At 35.3% G+C, this 11632-nt stretch overlaps 1 protein-coding gene across 2 annotated transcripts in view; it reads left to right on the forward strand.

Moving 5' to 3' along the window:
* Positions 1-9882, forward strand: part of LOC127873784 (E3 ubiquitin-protein ligase FANCL-like) — a 32784-nt gene extending 22902 nt beyond the window's left edge. For both annotated transcript variants that reach the window (XM_052417771.1, XM_052417772.1), the window contains exons 8-12: positions 4417-4462; positions 4832-4913; positions 8092-8208; positions 8862-8933; positions 9719-9882. In XM_052417771.1, coding sequence (XP_052273731.1) covers positions 4417-4462; positions 4832-4913; positions 8092-8208; positions 8862-8933; positions 9719-9748 — 347 coding nt within the window. In that variant the 3' untranslated portion in view covers positions 9749-9882. The remainder of the gene's footprint in view (positions 1-4416; positions 4463-4831; positions 4914-8091; positions 8209-8861; positions 8934-9718) is intronic.
* Positions 9883-11632: the final 1750 nt, after the last annotated feature.

Below are 11632 nucleotides of genomic sequence, written 5' to 3' on the forward strand. Positions count from 1 at the left end.
CGTTAATTAAAATTTCTTACATCACTTAAAAAGCTTATAAACAAGAGGGCCATGATGGCCCTGAATCGCTCACCTGACTAACCAAATACAATCCCAACCCAGTTTTCTTTAAGATAAACATTCTGACCAAATTTAATAAAGATTGGATGAAAACTGTTCATCTATTGTCTACACAAGGTTTTTAACCAGGTTTTCCGAAGGAAAAAACTGGTAATTAGATTTGCGAATGCGGGCGGGCTGGCTGGCTGGCGGGCGGGCGGAACAAGCTTGTCCGGGCCATAACTATGTCGTTCATTGTCAGATTTTAAAATCATTTGGCACATTTGTTCACCATCATTGGACGGTGTGTCGCGCGAAATAATTACGTCGATATCTCCAAGGTCAAGGTCACACTTTGAGTTCAAAGGTCAAAAATGGCCATAAATGACCTTGTCCTGGCCATAACTATGTCATTCATTGTGAGATTTTAAAATCATTTGGCACATTTGTTTGGTGTGTCGCACGAAAGAATCACGTCAATATCTCCAATGTCAAGGTTGCCACGACTAAAAATAGATTTTTTTTTAAAACAAACTTACAAAGGGGGTTAATTTTGTTTGTTCATTTCAAAAGTTCAGTTTGAGTTTTCTCCCTTTATCAGAATTTTTTTTCACAATGAAAACCTGGTTTTGTGACAATTTTGTCCCTTGTTCTAATATTTGACCTATTGACCTAGTTTTTGACCCCAGGTGACCCAAATACAATCCCAACCCAGATTTCATCAAGACAAACATTCTGACAAAATTTCATGAAGATTGGATGAAAACTGTGACCTATTGTCTACACAAGGTTTTTCTATTATTTGACCTAGTGACCTAGTTTTTGACCCCAGATGACCCAAATACAATCCCAACCCAGATTTCATCAAGATAAACATTCTGACCAAATTTCATAAAGATTGGATGAAAACTGCGACCTCTATTGTCTATACAAGGTTTTTCTATTATTTGACCTAGTGACCTAGTTTTAGACATAGTGACCTACCGGTTGTTTTTGACCCCAGATGACCCAAATACAATCCCAACCCAGATTTCATCAAGATAAACATTCTGACCAAATTTCATAAAGATTGGACTGAAAACTGTGATATCTACTGTCTACACAAACAAATTGTTGACGGTTTTTCTATTATTTGACCTAGTGACCTAGTTTTTGACCTCAGATGACCCAAATACAATCCCAACCCAGATTTCATTAAGATGAACAATCTGACCAACTTTCATAAAGATTGGATGAAAACTGCGGCCTCTATTGTCTACACAAGGTTTTTCTATTATTTGACATAGTTTTTGACCCAGTGACCTTGTTTTTGACCCAGATGACCCAAATACATTCCCAAGCCAGATTTTATCAAGATAAATATTCTGACCAAATTTCATAAAGATTGGATGAAAACGTGACCTCTATTGTCTACACAAGGTTTTTCAATTATTTGACCTAGTTTTTTACCTAGTGACCTAGTTTTTGACCCCAGATGACCCATATACAATCCCAACCCAGATTTCATCAAGATAAACATTCTGACCAAATTTCATAAACATTGGATGAAAACTGTGACCTCTACTGTCTACACAAACAAATTGTTGATGATTTTTCAATTATTTGACCCAGTGACCTAGTTTTTGACCCTAGATGACCCAAATACAATCCCAACCCAGATTTCATTAAGATAAACATTCTGACCAAATTTCATAAAGATTGGATGAAAACTGCGACCTCTATTGCCTACACAAGGTTTTTCTATTATTTGACCTATAATGTGACCTAGTTTTTGACCTAGTGACCTAGTTTTTGACCCCAGATGACCCAAATACAATCCCAACCCAGATTTCATCAAGATAAACATTCTGACCAAATTTCATAAAGATTGGATGAAAACTGTGACCTCTACTGTCTACACAAACAAATTGTTGACGGACGGAAGCACGCACACACAACGGACGCCGGACATCACACGGTCACATAAGCTCACCATGTCACTTCATGACAGGTGAGCTAAAAATACATGTGTTTTTATATTAACAAATAAATGCAAACAACACATCTATTATCCATGTATTTTTATGGTTGTCTATCATAGGCCCTAAGTACTATCCCTGCCACATATAGAGCGCGAAGCGCGACACGTATTATTGATTGTAACAATGAGTTGCGATAAAGGAAGCAGCCGCTTATTAAGGAGGAGCTGTGTCCCAGCAACCCGTTTCCCTAGAGTCAAGCACTCCTCGGATTTTTTTTTAAGAACCACTTATAGAGCGCGACACGTATTACTATCCAGGTGGTATGGGCCCTTTCGCATTATCCGACCATTACGTCCATAGTTATCTTCCTTAGAATTTGAGAAATTTTGAAATCCTTGTTCGAAGTCCAAAATTTTCATCCGATTGTTCCCAAACTTGCACAGGGTTTTTTTTATCAATGAGGACCCAACCCAAACTCTATATGAGCAATTTGGACCATAAGTCCAGAATTATGTCTCTTTGAATTTAAAAATAAAAGTGAAAAACTGCTTGGTTAGGCGATAATGTCATCATTTTTCATCAGATTCTTTCCAAACTTACAGTGTCTTCATATCAATGAGCATTTTTACCTCATTTAAAATGAGAAACATCGGGACAATAAGTCCAGAGTTTTTTCTATTAAATTTGACAAATAAACAATTTCCACTTGTTTAAAAGATTTCACAACTTTCGTCTGAATCTTTCCAAACTTGTTAAGTGTTTTTATATCAGTATTACTCGAACCCTATAGAAAATTATGAATATCGGAGCAATAAATCTATTATGATCTTTTACTGAATTTCAAAGTATTGTGAAATGCAGCTTCTTTATGCAATTTACAGTTTTCATTCAATTTTTTTTCAAATTTTTACAGTGTTTTCATATCAATGAGTACTCAACCCCTATCATAAATGAGCAACGTAAGAATAAGTTCAGAATCATCTCCCCTTGAAGTTGAGAAAAATATGAAATTACGCTTACAAGATGAAGCAGATTTTTTAAAACCTACACAGTTCTGTTCCATTAATGAAAACTGCACACGGATGCCAGTAAAAAAAGGAAACCAATGTAAATAAAATGAACTATGAAATATTTGGGGGTTACAACAAAAAATCATAGATAATGGTTATTTGGGGGTTATAACACAACTTCATAAATAATGGTTATTTGGGGGTTATAACACAAAATCATAGATAATGGTTATACCAGTATCTTTTTCTATTTTGTTTAAAATAATCGGCCAATATATTAATATTTACAGTAGAAAAAAATCGTTCCATGTAACTTCATTGAGTGCCTTTTACACTGAAATTCCCGACGCCCTTTGATGCTTTGCATCAATACTTATCTTGTATATGTTTGAATGAATTCTAAGTGTTACCAGGGGCCATATTTTTAAACAAAGCATTTGAAGTGATCATGGTCAAGTGTTGTTTTTTTTCAAATTTGTGTCTTCACATTCCCAATGTCAAATATTATTTATTTTCCCCAAATTCCGAATAAAGTTTATTAAAAAAAAGAACTTTTTTTAAAATATATAATGTAATTTTAAAGATATTGTTATTCTCAATTGTTTCTCAATATTTAAGTAGTTCTTAGCAGAGACAACAGAAGTTTACCAATTGTTGTCATAATAACGCTGTATATCCCAATCCAAACAACCCGGGCCTCATGCATTCTTAAAATATTGAGAGAAAAAACACTGATAGTGGAACTAAGTTGCAATTAACAGTTGTGAAAACCTACTGACTGTGAATATTCTTTGCATTAACAGTATTCTGACCATACTGCAGACCTACTTGCAATCAAAATAGTTGTGACTGAAGTAGAGCATAACTGCTATTTACAAGACTCCATACTTTGAACCTAGTTGCAATTTACACTGATGCGACCATACTGTGAACCCAGTTGCAATTAACACTGTTGCGACCATACTGTGAACCCAGTTGCAATTAACACTGTTGCGACCATACTGTGAACCCAGTTGCAATTAACACTGTTGCGACCATACTGTGCACATAGTGGCAATTTACACTGTTGCGACCATACTGTGCACATAGTGGCAATTTACACGGTTGTGACCATACTGTGAACCTTGTTGCAGTTTACACTATTGTGGGCCCACTGAGAACTTTGTTGTAATTTACACTAATGTCACGTGACTTTAATTGTTTTTTGCAATTTTTCGTGACCATACTGTTCAGTGCTTCAATCATTATTGTAACCATACTGTTCACTATCATGTTGTGGTATGTAATCCTGTAATGCCTATATGTTTTGTTCTTTATAATCATCGATCATGCAAAATCTGCAATTATGTTATAAATTATGCAATCAGAGTGTTGGTGGATATCAGAGTGCGAATTGTTATTTTCAGCCATCAAACCACTCAGACAGAGCATGAATGCCAATATTTCTGCATGGTAATTAACTGGTGTTTGTTATTTATTTCTTCTGCAATAATACTATTTATGGTAATCTATTGAGAACTCTGCATTTAGATATTGAATTTAAATTTATAATTCACATAATTATGCCATGGCATTACATGTATACATGTATTTCCATTTATTAAGTACAATAACACTGCATAATTATTTGCAAAGCCAGTATATTAAAACTAACATAATTAGCTTTTGTATTTTGTGGTTCTTATTGTTATACAATCTAATACTGTTAGTAGGATATTAAAGATACTGTTCTCCTTGTAGATCTAAAGTTATGTAACATTACCGTTTCAATCATCTATTGGTTTGCATGCTGATCTACAGTGTTATAGTGTTGCATTCTAGGAATGAGGAGTCTGGTATCCTTGACAACCTTGGGCGCTTGTTGAACGTCACATTCCCCTCACCAGCAACCTCTACAAAGGAGGTAAGTTACATCTTTCTAAAGAAAAAATAGAAAGTGTAAATATTTTATTGTCTTTATGAGGGGATAGTCCTATCTTTCAATTGGTCTGTCAAATTGTTGTGTTGCCTTTAATTAGTAAAGTATTTTTAAGTTTCTAGACCAATAACACCTATATACCGTTTCAGAATGTAACCTTGTGTATTAATGTACTGTGATTGCGAAAACTAGCAAAATGTTTCTTCCCTGTTGGACAGATTTACGTTTTAAACAGTGTTGTGTTTTTTTTCACATATTTCAACAATAAAAGAGTTTGGTTAACATGTTACAGATTATTTGAATAGCAAAAAAAAGCATTACTGATGTACATATTTATAATGCCCCATTTCTTTGACATATTACCTAAATTGGTATGATTGTAATTTGTAATGAAAGAAAGACACAAATCCATTTTGTGGTTGGCAAGTGAAAGGTCAAGGGAACCTTTGCTAGTAACATGAAATTATATAGGTACAATAGTCAGAACCCTTCCATTATAAAAATTGCTTACCGAGGCCTTTAGTGCTGATAAAACACTAGTAAAAAATTGTACAGTGTATTTCTTATTATTATACAATGTACCCCTATTACCATGGGTAATGGGGGCTATATAGGAGTCACTTTGTCGGTTTGTCTGTCCCGAAAATTTCATTCAATCTTCACTAAACTTGGTCAGAAGTTGTATCTAGATGATGTCTAGGCCAAGTTTGAATATGGGTCATGCCGGGTTAAAAACTAGGTCACAGGGTCACTTTGTGCGTTTTAAACCGAAAGTTTGTCCGGACCATAACTATGTCATTTATCATTAGATTTTAAGATGGCTTGGTACATTTGTTCACCATCATGGAACAGTTGCCCATAAATGAGCTTGTCCGGGCCATAACTTTGTCATGTAGTGTGAGACTTTAAAATCCTTTGGCACATTGGTTCACAATCATTGGACGGTGTGTCATGTGAAAGATTTACATCGATATATCCAAGGTCAAGGTCACACTTGGAGTTTAAAGGTCAAAAATGGCTGTAAATGAGTTTGTCCGGGCCATAACTATGTTGTTCATTGTGAGATTTTTAAATCATTTGGCACATTTGTTCACCATAATTGGATGGTGTGTCATGTGAAAGAATTACGCCGATATCTCCAAGCTCAAGGTCACACTTTGAGTTCAAAGGTAAAAAATGGCCATAAATGAGTTTGTTCGGGCCATAACTATGTCGTAAATTGTGAGATTTTAAAATCATTTGGCACATTTGTTCACCATCATTGGACGGTGTGTCATGCAAAAGAATTATGTCGATATCTGCAACGTCAGGGTCACACTTTGAGTTCAAAGGTCAAAAAAGGCCATAAATGATCTTGTCCGGGCCATAACTATGATATTCAATGTGATTTAAAATTACACAGTACATTTGTTCACAATCATTGGACGGTGTGTCATGCGAAAAAATTACGTTGATATCTCCAAGGTCAAGGTCACACTTTGAGTTCAAAGGTCAAAAATGGCCATAAATGATCTTGTCCGGGCCATAACTATGTCATTCATTGTGAGATTTTAAAATTACTGGGTACATTTATTCACAATCATTTGAGGGTGTGTCATGCGAAAGAATTACATCAATATCTCCAAGGTCACACATGGAATTCAAAAGTCAAAAATGGCCATAAATGAGCTTGTCCGGGCCATAACTACCGTATGTCTTTCATTGTGAGATTTTAAAATGACTTTGTACATTAATTTTGTTCACAGTAATTGGACGGCGTGTCATGCCAAAGAATTCAAGAGTTCAAAGGTCAAAATGGCCATAAATGATAACGGCATAATAATTCTTAAAAATTGCCATAAATTTGCTTCTCTTGTTTTGTGAAGACAGCATGTAAAATATTGTGTGTCAATGCAGCATGTGGGGGTATACGTCACGTCTGTGACAAAGCTCTAGTTGTGGACTGCCATCAATAATTGCTTTCAATCATTAAAATGTAATCCTTACAAAAAAACTTTTTAGCCAGTTTATTAAATTGATTTTCATCACTTGCTTATTTATTATTTATAACTGGAATTGCTTGATGATTTATAATTTTTATTTCTGGCTGAATTGTTATTTACCACTTGCCTTGCGTTTAAATTTTATTGTGTTTATTGCAATGCATTAAATATTCAAGTAAAGGGGATTGAATCTGTGTTGTTGCTGGATAATAGCTAGTCATTCAATTGTTCCATCTGGCTGCACAACAGAATGTTCTATTGTATGCATACTGAACAGAGTAATTTACCCATGGTTATTGATAACTATTGTTTTGTGTTTGATACATGTTAAAATATTACATGTTCAATATGAAATACTGCATTTTGCATTTAACATGCTAATGTGTGATTTGTGGTATCGATTACTCATAATACTCTTTTGAGAGAGCATACCGGTAGTAATTGATTGATGTTTGGAACAATAGTTTCTTGTTATAGCATGCAATTGGCAAGGGAAGTAACTGTGAGTTGGAAGGTTTAGATGAAAGCATTGATTTTTGACCCCTGTTAATTCCCTTGTCTTGTATAACAATAAACATAAATATAATAATCGTTAATGTTAATGAATTAACGTGTTTATGAATTAGGCCATAGGTACATTTTTCTGTATGATCAAAATGTTTTATGGTTTGTAGCTGACCTAAGAACACATGGCATGCCTGAGCATTTTATTCAGTCATTTCTGTCCTACATCTGCTGTCAGTTATCACACAATCAACATGTTCTCACACAATGGACACATTTCTTATAATAGTTTATATTTTGAAACCACTGGTCGGATTTTGATGTATTTTTATATGTTTTAGGGTGGATGTTTACCCAATTCTTGCTATTGGTAGTTCAAAACTATTGTTGCCATGGCAACCAATAGCTTAAAAAAAAAGAGTTTGAAGACTTCAGAAAAAGATTCCTTATTTGAGTGAGCTCAAAAACATGGCAGTCAGTGACATTTCAGTTCTTCTCAACGGCTAAACAGAAAACTTCGGATAGGTCAGATTTCAAAGAAAAACCTCATTATATTCCTTATGTTAACTTCGCATCAAGGATTAAGCGCAAAACTCTTGAATCTGATTAACATCTCTGTACCAGAAAAAGAAGTGCTTTTTTCCTCAATCCACTCTTCTCTTTTCTGTGCCTTGCAGGAGTTCAGACTTGAGTGTGGCATCTGTTACTCATATCGTCTGGAGGAGGAGATTCCCTCGGAGGTGTGCAATGAGTCACGCTGTCAACAGGTCTTCCACCAGACATGCCTCGTTGATGTACGTGTAGTCATAGTATCAAGGCATTAAAGGGTTCCACTTTTTTACAGTTTGCCAAAATGACAATTGTCAATATCTTTTGTGTCAAAAAATTTAGACTAAAAAAAAAAACAAAAAAAAATGATGTCCTAAAAATTAGGGACAATTTATCCTGGTCCTCTTGATCTGATAAGGAAGTGGCTGTTATTAAGGTTGATGAATAGCTGCAGTTCTTGTGCGTGTATTTTAGAGTTCATTACTGGTCCTGCTGTGCTTTGCAATTGCATCTATTGGCGGACCTACCCCTGTGACCTTTAAGGAGAGCTGTGTTATGCGTTTATAATGAAGCACACAGTGGACTATTTTCATTATGCAAAAACAGTTATGTAAAGAATACTCTTCTACGAACTCAGATACAACTGTTTGCCTTCAGTCCTCGATTTTTGAGTGATTTGGTAAACAGTAGTTCTTTTGAAGACCGATTTTAAGAACCAAATTATTAACCTCAGTGGTTGGTAAGCTAACAACAAAAACATGGTTGTGTGGTGTCCCTTTAACCTTATAAGCTATAATGAAAAACGTCCTGCTAATAAAATGCAAGTTTCTTCTGGTCTCAGATAAGCACCTTTGACTCTCTTATATCATTGTCTACGGAACATTTCAATGTTTTTCAGTGGTTACGTGCACTTTCATCGAGTAGACAAAGCTTCAATACCATATTTGGCAACTGTCCATATTGTGAAAAGGTATACAGAAATATGATTAGGTCCAAGAATAATGTGTTTAATACTTGGAATTTAGTATTGGACTGCTTAGTTACATTTTGTTCTCACGTATGTTTCATATTTGAACATGACTTATGCAAGAAATGTAGACAAATCATGTCAAATTTCAGTTTTAAAATATTTATTCACAAAAATTACTGAAATGTTTTTGTTTCAAATTGTATGAAGTCTTGTGGGTTTTTTTACTACTCTGCATAACTGAAATCAGTAGCTAGCTAGTATGGTGTGGTGAATGATTTATTTTTTACAATGTGTTGTTTTTTACCTATGTACCTGTGTATTGAGACCCTGTTTAAAAAAGGTTATTTTCGTCATTGTTCATATTCAAACTATTCAAACTATAGACCACAGTGTAGACTATATCTATATAGACATTAAATCGAGACTAGAGGACATACCACTATAGCATGTACATGTTGTAAGCTTTAATTCATGCATGTGTATCATTTATTCATGTGTTTGAGTCGCGCTCTGAGAAAACGGAGCTTCGTGCATGTGCGTAAATTGTCGTCGCAGATTAGCCTGTGCAGTCCGCACAGGCTTATCAGGGATGACTCGCTTTAACTGGATTTTTGCTTAGAACAGACCTCCTTTAAACGAAAAATATCATAAAAAGGGAAGCGTCGTCACTGACAAGCCTATGCGGACTACACAGGCTAATCTGGGACGATATTACGCACATGCATTTAGCCCCATTTTCCCATAACGAGACACAATCGTATAATTGTATGACATTTTATTGACAGGCGATGACGGTTAAGTTGATGGCCCGGTGAAGTTGATTCCAAAACCCTTCTAGTCTTCCAGCACCCATACCACCATTGTTGTGTTCATTTTCAGTGACTCTAATGCTTTCTTATTCTATATGCATGTTGCAATGATTAAAAATTAAATCTGTGGCTTTATTTTATATTCACGGTGCTTTGTTATTGACTAGCGGTGATGAAATTTGTCAAAAGTATGACAAAGGTATACGTATTCACATCTTCAATTAGCCCAGTTAACATCCAACGCTCCAGTGATGTGGTTCACCATAATTATAAAACTATTTCAGAACTTATCTGTATATCACTAAAATAGGGTTAGTAGTATATCAAAGTATTATTCGCAAATATTGGATATATGGTTGTCAGGTTTAAAAGCAGCACTCTTTTTTGCACACACTTAAATGAAGTTGTTGTAACAAGATATTGGTCGCAGACAAAACAGCAGTCGTCTACTGTGTTATTATTGTCGGAGTAAAATCTGGATGTCCATATGGTGGATGAAAATTGCTTGAGTACTTTTTATTTATGGCAAGATGCAGATTTTTGTTTTCAGTTATTTCTGTGACAATCGAAACCACGATTACCCGTTGAGGTTGTCTGACAAAATAAAACGCGTTTAGATTCACAATGCGACTCTTCATCCACATACCGAGTTTCACTAACTTCGCATTAGTACTTTTTGAATTGTCGCAGGATCTTTTTTTATGTCCCCCACCACTATAGTGGGAGACGTATTGTTTTTGCCCTATCTGTTGGTCTGTCTGTTGGTTTGCTCCAACTTTAACATTTTGCCATAACTTTTGCAATATTGAAGATAGCAACTTCATATTTGGCATGCATGTGTATCTAATGGAGATGCACATTTTGAGTGGTGAAAGGTCAAGGTCATCCTTCAAGGTCAAAGGTAAAAAAAATCAAAGCGGCGCAGAAGGGGACATAGTGTTTCCGACAAACACATTTCTTGTTTCCACTTATTTCTGTATACATGTAGCTAAAGAAAATTCAGCGTACAGTTTATATAGTATTGACAGACCATTAATATCGCGCCAGTCAAAAATCATAAAAAGCGATATGTAAAGTTATGGTAGCCATAACTAATTTCTGTAAATATAGAATCCGCAATAATTGTCTGTCGCACACACTGAAATAACATGCATATTCTCTATATGGACCTATATCAACTTACTGAGTTGTATCAACCTGGCCTAAGTAATTTTTGAGTTAACTCATGATCCAGATTTTCCGTGCGGACAGACGGACAAAATTGAAATCATGTATAATTTCCTCATATGGTCTTCTACCCACCTACTAAGTCTCATCAACCTAGCGTAAGTACTTTTTGAGTTGTCGGAGGATCTAGATTTTAGTTTTCACTTACTTCCGTAAACATAGCAACCACTTTTGGCCCGAAAGAAAAGTAATAACATGGTTATTTGACCCTCTATCCGCATACTGAGTTTTTCAACCTAGTTGAAGAATTCAGTGTATTATCGCAGGTTCCAGATTTTACGGACCGACGGACGGACAAAACTTAAACAACGTGCATGTTACCTTTATGGCTTTCTATCCACATTCCAAGTTTCAGCAACGTAGCCGGCGACCTGTTTCACTTATCGCATGATCCAGGTTTTAGTTGTCAATAATTTCGTTAACCATAGAAATCACGATTTTGTCTGACACAACAAACTGAAATAATGTTCATATCCCCATGTCGCCCTTTCTTCACATACCAAGTTTAATCAATTTAAGTTATCAATTATATCAATAACCGTAGCAACCACATTTTTTTGTCTTAAAAAAAAGAAAAAACGTGAAAATTCCCCATGTGACATGGCACTCTATACAGATACTTAGTTTCATCTGGTTAGTGTACGAAATTTAATTAAGATTTAT

Source organism: Dreissena polymorpha, chromosome 3, assembly GCF_020536995.1.
Source record: "Dreissena polymorpha isolate Duluth1 chromosome 3, UMN_Dpol_1.0, whole genome shotgun sequence".
In the NCBI taxonomy this organism is placed as follows: Eukaryota; Metazoa; Mollusca; class Bivalvia; order Myida; family Dreissenidae; genus Dreissena; species Dreissena polymorpha.